General features: G+C 38.3%; 2 protein-coding genes across 2 annotated transcripts in view; one reads left to right on the plus strand and one right to left on the minus strand.

Annotated features, from left to right (window-relative positions):
* Nucleotides 1-2,775: 2,775 nt before the first annotated feature.
* Nucleotides 2,776-4,131, plus strand: LOC126755489 (probable GDP-L-fucose synthase). The gene is made up of 4 exons (XM_050468090.1): nt 2,776-2,959; nt 3,024-3,138; nt 3,204-3,761; nt 3,836-4,131. The coding sequence occupies exons 1-4, from the start codon at nt 2,838-2,840 to the stop codon at nt 4,001-4,003; spliced, it is 963 nt and encodes a 320-aa protein (XP_050324047.1). The 5' UTR covers nt 2,776-2,837; the 3' UTR covers nt 4,004-4,131.
* A 2,653-nt stretch (nt 4,132-6,784) lies between these two features.
* Nucleotides 6,785-15,098, minus strand: part of LOC126755486 (inactive serine protease scarface) — a 46,006-nt gene continuing 37,692 nt past the window's right edge. Inside the window, exons 4-7 of the mRNA XM_050468086.1 lie at nt 9,502-10,395; nt 9,277-9,431; nt 8,944-9,212; nt 6,785-7,881 (exon numbers count right to left, since the gene is read on the minus strand). Coding sequence (XP_050324043.1) covers nt 7,583-7,881; nt 8,944-9,212; nt 9,277-9,431; nt 9,502-10,395 — 1,617 coding nt within the window. The 3' untranslated portion in view covers nt 6,785-7,582. The remainder of the gene's footprint in view (nt 7,882-8,943; nt 9,213-9,276; nt 9,432-9,501; nt 10,396-15,098) is intronic.

The raw sequence follows: 15,098 nt of genomic DNA on the forward strand, positions 1-15,098 counted from the left end.
CCTGGTCTTCCTCTTCCTCAGCTCGTTTCATCGATCACGATATTCGCCGTGCCCATTGGGCAAAGGTCCATAATCTTCCGCAGCACCTTTCTTTCAAAAATCAGCAGATGTTGTCATCGTCCATACATCTGCAACAATATAGCAGATCGGGAATGATGAGTGACTTATAGAGTTTGGTTTTTGTTCATCGAATGAGGACTTTACTTCTCACAATTGCCTACTCAGTCCGACCTGTTGACAAGAGTTATTCTGCGTTGGATTTCGAGGCTGACATTGTAGTTGGTGTTAATACTGGTTCCAAATAGACGATATTATCTACGACTTCGAAGTTATGACTGTCAACAGTGACGTGGGAGCCAAGTTATGAGTCCGACGACTGTTTATTTGATGGCAGGAGATATTTCGTCTTTCCCTCGTTCACTACCAGACCCATTTGCTTCGCTTCCTTATCCATTCGGGAGAGAGCAGAACTAACGGCGCGGTTGTTGAGGCCAATGATATCCACATCATCGGCGTAGGCCAGCAGTTGTACACTCTTATAAAAGATTGTACCTTCTCTATTCAGTTTTGCAGCTCGAATTATTTTCTCCAAGAGCATATTGAAGAAGTCGCACGAAAGGGTATCGAAGGCTCGGGAAGGTTCTTCCGGATCCTGACGGAGCTTTGGGTATTGCTCAACGTCAGTTTACACATCCATATTAGTTTTGCGGGGATACCAAATATTCTACAAGGAAGCTGATCAGTTCTTCGCCGCCGTGTTTGAATAGCTCGGCTGGTAATCCATCGGCCCCCGTCGTTTTGTTGTTCTTCAGACGGGTAATTGCTATTCGAATTTCTTCATGGTCTGTTCCATGGTCATTGATTAGGAAATCGGGTTCCTGGCGTTATACTTTCACTGCAATTCAGCAGGCTGGAGAAGTTTTCCCTCCATAATTTTAGTATGCTCTGGGCATCAGTCACTAGATTACCTCTGGGAGTTCTACAAGAGTATGCTTCGGTCTTGAAACCTTCTGTTAGTTGCCGCATCTTTTCGTAGAATTCTCGAGTATTACTCTTGTCGGCCAGCTTGTCAAGCTCTTCGTACTCACGCATTTTGCCTCTCTCTTCTTTTGTTTGCAAATGCGTATCGCTTGCCTCTTCAACTCTCGATATCTATCCCATCCCGGATGTGTTATGGTCGATTGTAACGTTGCGAGGTAGGCACTCTGTTTTCTCTCCACTGCGACACGACACTCCTCAATTTACACTTAGGTGAAATAAAATTAAGAAAACATTTTTCAAAATATCGGTGCATTTCTTCGGGATGGCTTCCGGAATTTTTCGAAATTCTTAAGTGATAATAATTGGTTTATTTTGACCATTAAGTGAATTAAAAAAGTAAGAAAGGGCTAAGTTCGGAGGTAACCGAATATTTAATACTCTTGCAACTTGCAAGAATCAAAGTCCGGGAAATTCATTCAGGTGCTGGCTAAATTTTATATTGAAGTATGGAAGATGGGGTGGTTTCGACTCGGTTTATATACGATTATCATGCCACATACTCTGGGTTTCAATAAGGTACCTCACATACAATCAGTCAGGCGGATGTTCGAAAATTCTGATATTAGTTATATAGGGTCTAAGTCATATATATACATACATAGTTACATTGTTATTACTAAAACACGCTCTCTCATTTTCATTGAAATAACTCACATATTGGGAGACATACATATATACGAAGTTCGAAATTCAGTATATTAAGTATATGAAGGGTAAGGGAAATATTAACCGGATTCACCCCATTTTTTGACATTCAGAGATACTACCATCTGGAAGGGATTCTCTCCAAATTCCAGTTATATATCTCGCACTTTGACTGATATTTTCGGTAAAAAGTCAGCTAAAGGCACTGGGGTCCACATATTCGGTACCTAGGAGTTGAACGGTTTACAAAATTATCATACTCTGTAGCAACATGTTGCAAATGTATAGAAAATCAAGATGTGACCCTGAGCAGGTAGATTTAATAGATAGGTTTCAAAAGACCAATAAAATATATGACAGCCGATTATTCTCCAAAATTAACTTCAAACACGTGTATTTGATATTTTTTTTTTATTTTTCAAGAAATAATACCTTCAATTCTAATTAAAGTTAGTTAAAAAGCAATATCAATGAATAATTGAAAATAAACTTAAGTTAGACAGAAAGTAGTTTTCTAATGAGCTGAAAACACCATTAATGTACATACATACGTAGTCGTATTTGTCCAAAATATACATACATACATACATATGTAAGTATGTATGTAGAACCAACAGTAATAACTTTCTGAAAAAGTGAACCTGTTATCGAACCTTCTTTACCTTTTTTAGAATTTATTTGACATTTTTGTGCAATCGCGAGGAATATTATTAGAACCACTGAAGCCAAAAATGTATATAACTTTTTTTTTTTTTTATAAAAAAAAATTAATAACGGATTAAAATTTGAACAAAATTTTCGTGTGAAAGTGAAATTAAGTTTTGCGACATCTGTTGTGCACAGTGAATAGCTGTAAATAGCTAGCAGTGTTGCCGTTCCTTGTGAAATCTTTTCCTGAAATTTCTCAAAAGTTTTCAAAACTGTTTTCGTTGATTATAACTAATTTTATATACAATGTCAAACAGATAAACATTTATTAAACTATTTTGCAATCCGATATAAAATATAATAAATGAAGAAATATGAGTACAAAATATGTTTAATTATGTACGGCAACAGTGTATAATCGATAACTGCTGTGCTCCGGTGTTCCATCTTTATATATGACACTTTGATAAAAATAAACATCAATATTTTATCAGTGACAAAATATGAAGAAAGTTTTGGTAACAGGTGGCACTGGCTTAGTGGGGAATGCCCTTAAAACAATTATTGACAAAAGTGCAAGTGGAGATGAATGGATATTTGTAGGATCGTCAGAAGCCGATCTAACGTAAGTATAGAAACACTTAACTCGCAATCTTATCACTTAAGCATACATGTCTTAACAATTCCAGTGACAACAATGCAACACGATCGCTATTTGAGCGTGTGAAACCCACCCATGTCGTGCATTTAGCTGCGATGGTTGGTGGCCTCTTCCATAATATGAACAACAACTTGGACTTTCTGGTAATTACAACATATATATTGTTTTAATGCACAATGTTTATTAATAGTTGGTTTTACTAATGTAGCGTAGAAATCTGCAAATAAACGACAATGTGCTACAAAATGCTTATGAACATGGCTGTGTGAAAGTAATATCCTGCCTTTCCACATGCATTTTTCCTGATAAAACCAGTTATCCAATTGATGAGACAATGGTGCACAATGGCCCGCCGCATCCTTCCAATTATGGTTATTCCTATGCGAAAAGGCTCATCGATATACAAAATCATGCATATCACGATAAACACGGCTGCATGTTCACATCAATTATTCCGTGCAATATCTTCGGTCCGCATGATAATTACAAACCTGAAGTGAGCCATGTTATCCCGGGTATGATCAATCGCATGTACAGTTTAATTCATGAAAATAAGGAGGTGCCCGAAAGTGAAAAAGTGTTTACTGTTTATGGAAGTGGTACACCATTGCGACAATTTATATACTCACTGGACTTGGCGAGACTAATAATTTGGGTTTTGGATAATTATGATAGTATAGAGCCACTGATTTTGAGTGTGGATGAAGAAAATGAAGTCACAATTTACGAAGCAGCAATGGCTGTGGCGAAGGCATTTGATTTTAAGGTAAGTGATTTTTTACTTCGAGTAATTAGCCATACAATTTATTTATGTATGTATTTTTTGTTTTCCATTTTTAGGGCAAACTTATTTGTGATACCAGCAAAGCTGATGGTCAACATAAAAAGACCGCTTCGAATCGGAAGTTGCGTAGTCTATTACCAGATTTCCAATTCACCGACTTTGAGGAAGGCGTTAAAGCCTCTGTTAATTGGTATATTGATAATATAGAAAAAGTTAGAAAGTAATTACAATTTATTTGTTTATTTTCATCTTTCTGATGCCTTTATTTTGTCTGTGCACATTTTTATTTTTCTGAGAAATATTATACACAAAAGAAACTTTTAGCTAAATAAACAAGTTAATGCTTCCATAATTAATGCGTTCTTGATGCTATGAACCACTACCTATGTGGGCTTCACTTCGATATATGTATTACGGGTCTTTGAACAATATTGAAAACCTATTTGCACGCAACGTTGTTGTTGTAGCGGCAGAAAACATTTCCGAAATACCATAATTTCGAAGAATGGTGCCGAGTTGAAAGTTCTTGGCCGGATAATAATCCGGGTCCATTCCGGTTGCTTTCGGGTGTGATTATCTTTCCTATACAAAGTGGAAATGACTTCTACAACTACAACAGAAATCGATTAATTTTGAGGATTGCTACGGAGTTGACAGTTCTTTGCCGCATAAAAATTCTGGTCCGTTCCGATGGGCGTAATAGGACCACGCTTACAAAACGCCATTCAACGAAAACCTATAATGTGTCTTAACTAAGCACTAAATTGAGATACAGAAGTGTAATTTGGTACAGGGGATCGAAGTAGTGAGAGACATTTGTAGGTTAAACATATTTTATAGTGAGCGTGGCGCCGCCCTATAAATGGTTATATGTACATTTCTTCTAAGCCGTTGAAGCTAACGAACGAATCTTGCTGAGAAGAGTTCTTTATAATACTTCTTCATACACTCTGAAAATGGGTAAAATCATATAATAACCACGCGCGGGGATAACTTATTGAATAAATGTGCCAAAAGTATTAAATTTCATATTAACAATTTTTTAAATTTCAGCTGATTCTTTCACTTTACAGAATAATCAACTTGAAAGGGGAATTTTGTGGATTTCATCTCCTTCAAAGTAATCCCCTCCCGCTGCAATACACTTATGCCAACGAATTTTCCAGTCATCATAGCACTTGGAAAAATCCTCCGTCGTGATGGCCATCAGAGCCTTCTTCGATTCAGCTTTTATATTCTCAATTGAGTCAAAACGGTGATTGCAAAACGGCAAAAATTGAGGAATTCATTTTCAGAGCCTAGTAAATGTTTTGACGTCAAATTTACCATAGATGTCACTGACAGTACTACCAACTTTTACCCTTCAATTTGATCACAGTAGTACAAATCAAATATAGCCACCAATTTCATCGTACAACGAAAATTTTTCAAAATCGGATCATAGCTTTTCACGGACACAGCACCTTATATATGATGCATATGGCTTTTTTTTACGGAACATATCGGTCAATCTGTGAAGTCAGGTACTGAAATGCGGGTAGAATATTATTTTGATGAAGTAAGGTAAATATGGTCAATCTTTCCCTCAGTTCTCATATACTGATATACTTTAAGTTTTCCTATCCATGTATGTAGATGGATCCAAGGGCCTTGAGCCTACAAATTGCTCTAGAATTAGGTGTTATGGAATTTCCGGTTCCATATCGTAAATCCGGTAGTTTGCACTAGAGGCTATAACCATGTTGGATAAGTGTTTCTTGAGCCTGCAGTGCCCAGTATGAAGCGCGACAAAGATACGGAATTTGTTTCTGTAATCTTTATTTAACGTTCCGCATTTCTGTTGCTTGCTGACAGTGATGTTCCCTCCCCACTCTCTCCTCGCTGCGTAGCAATTATATATATCTTAATGAAATCGAGAAAGAATCTATTTCAAATAACAGTTTGTCTTCTTGCCTGTGATTGTAAATAAATAAGTATACGGAAATCCCATAGTCCCTGCCTGGCTTGGTTCATGGAGCCGTTGGAGGGGAGGGGTAGTGAGCTTCTTCACGGATGGATCAAAGTTTGAGGTTAAGGTTGGTGGAGGGGTTTACTGTCAGGAGCTCTCTATAAACTCCGGTTTCAGACTTCCTTACTATTGCAGTGTCTTTTAGGCCGAAGATGCAGTCATTAAGGTAGCAGTAGATTTACTGTTCCGGAGTGCAGCCTCCTTCAGAGAAGTGACTCAGATAACAGAGCGGCGATGCTAGCCTTGAACCCATTAACAGTGCGTTCAGGGCTGGTCAAAGAGTGCCCAACCTCGCTATCAATAGCATTGAGTGTATTTGTGATAAGAGTGGTAGGCCAGGCCACAGCGGAGTCGCAGTAAACTGTAAAGTTGATGAGCTAGCAAGAAAGGGCACCCTAGAACCGTTATCAGTAGAATGGGAGCGGATCAGTACTCCCGTATCCTCTTGTGTTGCACTGCTAGATAGCTGGCCACCATCGGTACATGCGCTGTCGCAAAAGCCTTTTGGCCTAAGATCGACCGCAAGAGATCTAGTGATCTCTTTGCCCTCAGTAAGGCTAGCTTCTACCTAGTTTGGAGATCTTAACGGGCTATTGCCCTATTGGCGCCCACGCAGTAAGGTTGGGAATCCTACCAGATGCCATCTGCAGAAGCTGTATGGAAGAAGATGAGGTGGAAACAATTCAACACTTCCTGTTTGACTGTCCCGCGTTTTAGAGGTCAAGACTTAAACACTTGGGAGCGCGTACCTTCAGTCATCCCACCGAGCTGGCGGGAATCGCAATTAAACGCCTGTGAAAATTTGTATTGGCGATTAAACGTTTTTCTTATTTATAGTTCGAACACAGGAGTTACATAGTATAGTATTCCACATGCGAATTTTGATCAGCCATCTAACCAAACCTAACCTAACCTAACCTAACCTCGCCTTCTTTAATTTCTAGCCGTCATCACAAGCATAACACACTTTTCGTATATATTTTATTATTATATAACATGTTTTATTTAAATACATTTATCATATACATATTTTACATAAATTTTACATAATCTCATACAATACATACAATATTAGTTATAAATATTTTATTTATATAGGAGTCATTTTGTCATTTTGCTTTTTGTTTTTCGTGTTTTTTTTTGTGTTTTGCCTTTAGGGAAACCGTTAAACGGCAAAACGTTGTTGAAACAAGATTATAAGAGAGCTTAATCATTGAATCAGGCACATAATAGTTATGTACATACATACTAAATTATATTTTATTTAAACAAAAAAGCGAAAAAGTGTCCTGAACTCAATGCCTACGCGGAAAACTCTAATAGGTATTCGTTTAAAGTAAATTTTCCTAAACACTTAAGTTCATTACACGATAGTGGCATACAACTAAGGTTATGATAGCATAATTATTTAATTTTGTTTTTGTTTTATATAATAATGAAAATAAAAGAAAATATCAATGAGAAGTTACGCGTGGAAAGCGAAAACAATAAAATAAATTTTATACTTAAAATCTTTAAAGAGTCGAATTTGACACATTTCACCAATTTGAATTGAATATGACGGGTTAAAACTATTGAGATTTTCGTTTTTAATGCTTAAAGCAAGAGGTTAAATGCTGTAGGCGCACAAACACACATATATATGTGTGTGTGTATGATTGGTTGTTGTTGTGGTTTAGGTGGTGGTGTTTTGAATGTGATACTCATATTTAGATGTTGGGTGTATAATGTCGTGTGATATTTGCTAAACTAAAGTCACTCAATATTTCTTAAGTCTTTTCACCTAAAGCACTTTTTACACACGTCGCTTCTTGAGCAGTTTGTCTTTGTTTTGTAGTGTAAAGAAACCGTTAACCCATTTGAGATCGGGTTTTGAGAAGCGTACAGTTTGACCATCTCCACAGGCATTTTCGGCGGCGTATATACCCTTGAGCATGACACTGGAACCGCTGCCGCAGGCCAAAGCGCTGCCGACATCAAATAGGCATGGATCGTGTACAACGGCACTGCAAACGCTGCTGTCGTCAGCACCGCAATCTGCGCGCGATTGTGCTATTGTGTCCGAGACGTGCATGACGGCGCCCTCCTCGTGAGCTGGAAGAAGATATTTTAATGTTAATGAGATGATTAAAGGGCTCGTTTGGATTTTTGTGCTTCCAATAGAATAAGAAAAATAAAAACGTTGTATGAATTTCAGGCAGTATATTATGAGGTTACATGGGCTCACGAGTTTCAAAAAATCAATGTTTTTATTGTCTTATTAAATTTTACAACACCTCTAGAATATTGTCCTTAATTTTCAAATTGTTCTGAGTAATAGTTTCGGAGATATAGCCTTGAGAACTTGTGCATTCGAGGCTAGCTAGTTCGACGTCTTTAGAAGCGTTTTTCTCCAAACTGTGTTCTTGAAGTAGGTTGGCAAGATTTCTCGAGATTTACACAGGTCTTTGAGATACAATTCTTAAAGACTTAAACGAAGGATTTTTTTCGATCACAAGTATTTGAAAAAAATGTTGTGAAATTTTCACTAAAAATTTTAATTTGTTTGAAAGAATGTCTGCCAAAAATCCAATTTTCAGTTTTTTTCTTTCGTCCAAGTTCTAAGTTTTAATTAAAACTTTCACTTTAGATGATTCTGTAAAAGTTATCCTGCCAACGTGGGCGCATCTTTTTTCCGAGGGGTCACCGAAAATGGTCGTAATGGCCGAGGTTAACAAATGTCTTTTTTTTTAATAATTCAGAATTTCTTTGTTAATAGTGTATGTTTACAACAATAAAATATACCAGAAATGTCTCGGTAAAAGAGTTCATTTCGTTATTTATCAGTATCTTATATAAACAAAGCTAAATATTACAGTGAAAGCTATAACGGACGCTCTATTAAGCGGACATCGCCATTAACCGTGGCCATTGGACGGTCCCAACAATGTTTGATGTTTGTTAAAGACAATCTATTGAGCGGACAACTTGATTAACCGAACATAAAGGTTCGTTCTGTAGACTTATTGAAGATTCCACTGTATTAGGTAATCAGCCTATTTTTCAAATGTTCTTTCTGCTCCTTTACCTTTTCCCATTTTCTACTCCATCTACCCGTCTGCCATTTCCTTTACATCAATAAGATATATGTGTATGAAAACCAAAAGTGATACTTACATTTAATCGCTTGTTTACCCCAGCCGGTGGTAATACACTTCTCATTCGGCTTGGGATCTTCATTAGTAACGCAAATGGGTTTCACGTGTTGAGCGAATTCAATTCTCTTATCCAAACGTAATACGGCCATGTCATTCGAACCGGTTGAGGGATTGTATTCAGGGTGTATATCAATGGACTTAACACCGACTATTTGGAAGGGCAATGGCTCGCTATCACGTCCCAACTCCCATTCACCACCCTTAACTTTCACGTCATTTGGCGACACACTGTATGAAAGGTAATTTATAAATTTCAAGTTTTCTTTAAAAATATATTAAACTCAAGTATTACCCTTTAACCACGGACGCTGCTGTCAAAACGATTTGGTCGCCAATAATTGCACCACCACCGAGCAGAGTCTTGGTTGATTCCTTGAGGATCATTGCTTGCCATGGAATTTCACCGAAGTTGGCGTCAATATCTTGAATACCTTGCGGTTTGGTATTCTAAAATAAATAATAAATATATAAAATTAATTTTCTAAACTCAAAAATGGTTCACGAATGTGTTACTAACCCTATTTCTGGCGGCGCATACACCGGCCAAATTGATAGGCCATGGATCAACGTAGTTGGCGTCACGACAACATTTGCCTGGTGCTCCGTTATCAAGCAGACAATCGGTGAGAGGAACGCGGAAAGCGGCTTCGGCAGGACTAATGTCGACTGGCTGATCGGTTATCACGCCGATGCTGTTGCAGAAGTTCTCCGGTGTGCATTCCAAAGCCGAGGCACATTTCGACAAGTGTTGACGATTGTCAAGTGGTAGCGAGAGAATGTCTTCACCGCGCTGTGGTGGCGTAGGCTGTGGTACTCTTGGTGGTGATGCGGTCACAGTTTGGGTGACAGTATTTGATGGTTGTGTGACATGATAGTCGCCCGGTAGGTTTTCAGAGCGTGGCGGTAAGTATTCATTTTGTGGTCTTGGAGCAGGTTGTGGTTGGGGACGTGGTTGCGGCTGTGGCTGAGGTTGAGGACGGGGTTGCAGAGGCTGCTGTGGTTGTGGTTGAGGACGAGGTTGCAGAGGCTGCAGTGGTTGCGGCTGTGGACGTGGTTGAGGTTGTGGTTGTGGTGCTGGGGGAGCTCTACTTGGAATGGGAACTGGTTTGTAGGAAGATGGTGTGTATACTTGACGCGGGGGTGTGGTTGGTGTGGGTGGTAGATATTCATTGCGTGGAGTTTGGGGTTTTGGTGTGGTTGGATATGTGCTTGGTGGCAAATATTCACGTTGTGGTGTCGTTGCTGGCAAACGTGGCGAAGAGAACTGTTGTTGTGTAGATGGATATTGAACGGGTCTACTTGTTGTGGGAATGTTGAATTTCACTGTTGGAGTCCGCAGTACATAACCATCATCGGTCAGTGTGGTGGAAGGTATGCGACAGCAAACATCAGGGGAATAACAACGATCGCTCTGTAATTAAGGAAAAAAGAAACGAATTTTAGAAGTTTTTAATTTTTTTTTGTCGGAGTTTAGAAGGTTTTATGTTTTTGTTTGTCTTTGCTCTTAAATATGGTACATATGTATTTATTGTACCGTAAGTTCTCTGGTTCAAAAAGTGAAAAGTGATAAAATCTGTCGGAAGACTTCTTGTAATGGAAGTTTTTTGATTGAAAAGTTTTTATATTGTTCATCCAAATATAGGGGAGTTTCGATCACGTGATTCGTCAAGTGGCAATATTTTTAATTGGCTCAACGAACCCAAGATGTTAATAATTTTGAAGGTTCATAAGATTTCTAAGAGTATTTTGCTTCATCTTCTTCTAAATCACTTTATCTCTTAAGAACCATGCATATCTTCATGAATTCCCCTTAGAAATTTATTAATTACAATAACAATTCTATTTTATCACTCGGTAGATCTAAATACTGACCTACTTGGTAGGCAATATCGAAAATCCGTCTGTATTTAAAAAAAAAAATAAATATACTAATAAGACGATCGGAGACGGCTTAAAACTTAAAGAACAACATCAAGACTTCAGCAAATAGTATCTCGCCGCTTGACTGTCGCTAAGTATGGTTCTACTTCATTGCGATAGTTGCGTTGTAGGTTTATCTCTACGTACCGATTTATGGCAAAAACTTCGGCTTGAAAAATGCTCGGAAAACACCCCATAGGTATGGAGAGTTTGGTGCGTGGTTCTTCACCAATTCCCTCCGACATTTTCGAGACGTCGGTGTACAACTTGATTGTCCTATCCCTAATCAGTAGCTCGTGAATGGAATCATTCCATTCAGTCTTACTGCTAAGAATAATCTTGAACTTCGTGATGAAGTTTTTTAATGCTGTTCCTTGGGAGAATTGTCAATGGTATTATACCACTTAATGCCTTTATCCGCTGGGTGAGATTACTTTACCTCTGTTACACCCTTCTGCTGTCATTTGAAGCAGTGTGTGTTTGGCTACCTGACCGATTGCCAAGTGAATTGGCGTGAGCTCAAGCATGACTTCAAGTGTTGCCGTCGGGCATGTGCGCATGGCACGCGGCATGCAGATGTATTCAAGTCGTTGCTGTTTCGATAGTTGGAGCCCTATCGAAGTCTGCGATGCTTTTGAAGCCCAACCTACCGCTCCATACGTGATTATCGCAAGATCATGGATCCTGACAATCCTTGGTTTGCAGCCCCAGGATTTACCAGCTAATCGATTGCACACCATTAGTGCTTTAGTAGTTTTGAATTTGTTTTTTTGTTTGAGTTGCTTCAAAGATTTGTTGTTTCAAGCCAATTGCATTACCAATGAGAGGATCAAGGACCGCATTGTACGATTCCCATCAAGCTTTCTATATTTCCGACAAAAATTTGTTAAAAATGAAATGTTTAACCGAATAGTATTCAACTAATCAAAGTGTTTGACTGATCATTATGGGCAAATATGCCACAAAGGGATTGATTATTATTTCACAAATAATTTCTGTAAGCACCTGCGCCAGCTTCGTAAGCATATTATCTTAATTGAATAAACTTTAAATGTAAATATGTGAGAAGTGTGTAGGCACTAGGCTGCTGTAAGCATTTCTGGACACCCGCTCGTATGTCAGGTATGTATGCACATGTAGGTGAGCATAATAAAAATTACCTCCTTGGCATTTGGCATAGAGCTTTTTTAATAAATGATCCATCATTTTGGGGACAGATAACAAATGCAGTAATGACTTTAAGAAAGGTTGTTAATTTTCTCACCGTTTTTTCGTTTTGTCATGTTCTGCGACTAGTTTTTTCTTTACAATAATTTACTTGCCAATTGTATGTATGTATGTGATAAGTAAGTGGCCATGTCAGCCACTGTGCGCTGTCTGTCGCTCTGTCTGTCCGTATGTACGAATGACAAGATTGAAGTAGGCATTTTAAGGTAATTTGTTAATAGGGGTTATTTTTAATGGCATTGTTAAATGACATCCAGCTGCTTAATGAAGTTGTTCAGAAGGTGTACAATGGCATATTGGTTAGCTATACACATACATACATACATCCAGCGGACATACAAATATGCATATGCACATATAATCGCATATTAAGTAATTTTATGCTTATCTGTCAGCTACTTTTGCATACATATTTACAAATATACAATCATACATACATACATTCATAAGTATATAAATACATAGGTGTGCACATAATTGTTGTGTATTTGCGAAAATATGATGTGAATTCCATTAAAGTGCGGTGTTTCGGTTGACCCGTGGCCGTGTATGGCTAAATTGGCCTAAGCATGCATATGCAAACATAGATATTCGTATACATATACACCTACATATTTAAGTGGGCGTTGCTATTGGTCGAACGCTCGAAATTAAATGGAAAACTTCAACTTAGGCTTATAAGTTTTGCGGTAAAACCTTTGCTGGGTGTTTGACCGACCTTCTAAATCTTACCTTAAAATATATATTCTGATATCGGAAACGCACTAGAAGCTTTAAGCAGCGAGTCTTATTAGAAAAAACTTAAAAAATATTTAAACTTTTCGTTCAGCTTTGCTTAAGTCACTCATTGTATTGCATTTTATCGGCAGAGAGCGAAAGATATGCAAATCGCTTCTGTGTACACGGAGCAACTCTGATTTGTTATTTAAATATTTTCCATTTTATGGAAATAATGGACGCATTTGTTAATTTGGAAATCGATAAATTTTTTTCTTTGTTAAAATTTGTTTGTTTGTTTACATTTTGTAGTGTCTAAAACAGCTGTGATAATGTGATAAATACAAACGGATGTTTCTTGGCTAACCAGAGGATACTTGGTCTAAGGCCTGAAGTGAACTGCTTGTGCTTTATGTAAAATAATCGTTTCTGGCCATTCCCAAGTGAATGGCGATCAGAGAATTTTCCTCACTTGCGTGAACTTCTACACATGACTCCATACTATTTCTGGCGTACGCCGATGATATTGATATCATTGGTCTCAACAACCGCGCCGTTAGTTCTGCTTTCTCCAGACTGGATAAGGAAACGAAGCAAATGGTTCATAACTTCGAAATATAACTCTTGCCAACAGGTGCTACTTCGGAATGAGTAGACAATTGAGAAGTAAAGTCCTCTCCCGACGAACAAAGACCAAACTCTCACTCATCATCCCCGTCCTGCTATGTGGTGCAGAGGAATGGATGATGACAAAAGGAGAGACAGGTTCTGCAGAAGATTTGTGGTTTGGTATTGGAAACGGTGAATATCGTATTCGATGGAACGATGAGCTGTATGAGATATATGACGACATTGACATAGCAAGTTAAGAGACAATGGCTACGGTGGCTAGATCGCGTCGTCCGAATGGATGAAAATACTCCAGCTCTGAGAGTATTCGCCGGGTGAAGCAGAGGAAGAGGAAGATCTCCACTCCGTTGGAAAAACCAGGTGAAAAACAACCTCGATGCAATTGGAATCTTCAATTGGCACCAAACAGCGAAAGAACAGCTGGCGCTCTGTTGCAAACTCGGCTATAATAGCATAAGCGGTGTCTACGACAATAAAGAAGAAGAAGAGTAATTTTTATGCGGCGAAATCTTGCTAAACCTAATAGATTAGTGAGCATTGGATCATCTAGTAATATTCTGCTCCAGCACACAAGACAAAATCACCCAGCAGTCGTTTAAAATCAATATTACAGGTTTCAGAGCAGTCTCAGGAAGTCCAGATTTGAATCCAGAGTTTCTTGTCAGAAACATGGCATCCACACAGAAATTTCAAAAGTCTCTAAAAATCTTTCTTTCGAGGAGCGTCGTCCATAGAAACTAAGCGTTCTGCTATTGATCAATGGCCAATTCGTTAGAGGACTTGTGTGAAAGCAATTGGTTACCAATTCGAATAAAATTTTGTACAACACATGTAATATGAATGATTAAAGAAGTAAACCCAAATTGTTTAAACATTCGTCCCGCAAAAACAAAGAAGTGAAATCCGAGTTGTTTGAACCCTTGTCTCGCAAAAACCAAACAGTTAGCAAATACATGTTGAGAGTCCGAAGACTGCCAATTCTACATTATCGGAATGGATTCGAGTTTTATCCAGCGTAGGGCTGTGCTTTCTGTGCACTTGAACTCTTTGTAATTTGTAGCCATCTATAACGAGGTTTATCCGAATTGCAGTTCTTCACAGACATTTATTTTGTTCAGCTCAAGCATTGAGTTCAAAAACACTCTTGTCATTAATACTGCACCATAGGAATCTTATAATCGAGCAAGTACTGATAATTAGCTAGTTTTCCCTAAGTTTAAGTGGAACCTAACCTCCTGAGAGTCGACAGTCGGGTCTAAGAAGGCGGAACGGACCCGGATATTTATCCGGCCAAGGGCTGTCAAGTCGGCACCATTCCTAGAAAATACTTCAGAAATGTTTTATCACGCTACAACAACAATAACAACACGATATACATATGTACTTGTATGTTGTTCACACAACTAGACATTTCTAGTTTTCATATATAAAGATGTGGAATTGTGTTAGGAGTTTTGGAGCTGGAGGGTATTTTAGAAGACGAATATGTTAAACCCCAAATATGCATTTGAGAGAGTTAAAAAATTAAAGGTATTATTCAAAACATCGCTTTATTCCAGAAAATACCTTCCTTAAAGAAAACACTGTTTTATCGAGGAACCCTAGTATTCTCACTCTATG

Source organism: Bactrocera neohumeralis, chromosome 4 (genome assembly GCF_024586455.1).
Source record: "Bactrocera neohumeralis isolate Rockhampton chromosome 4, APGP_CSIRO_Bneo_wtdbg2-racon-allhic-juicebox.fasta_v2, whole genome shotgun sequence".
NCBI lineage: Eukaryota > Metazoa > Arthropoda > Insecta > Diptera > Tephritidae > Bactrocera > Bactrocera neohumeralis.

Coding starts and splice junctions, on each gene's coding strand:
- LOC126755489 (XM_050468090.1), top strand. CDS start 2,838: ATGAAGAAAGTTTTGGTAACAGGTGGCACTGGCTTAGTGGGGAATGCC. Junction 2,960..3,023: donor TCGTCAGAAGCCGATCTAAC/GTAAGTATAGAA, acceptor TAACAATTCCAG/TGACAACAATGCAACACGAT. Junction 3,139..3,203: donor ACAACAACTTGGACTTTCTG/GTAATTACAACA, acceptor TTACTAATGTAG/CGTAGAAATCTGCAAATAAA.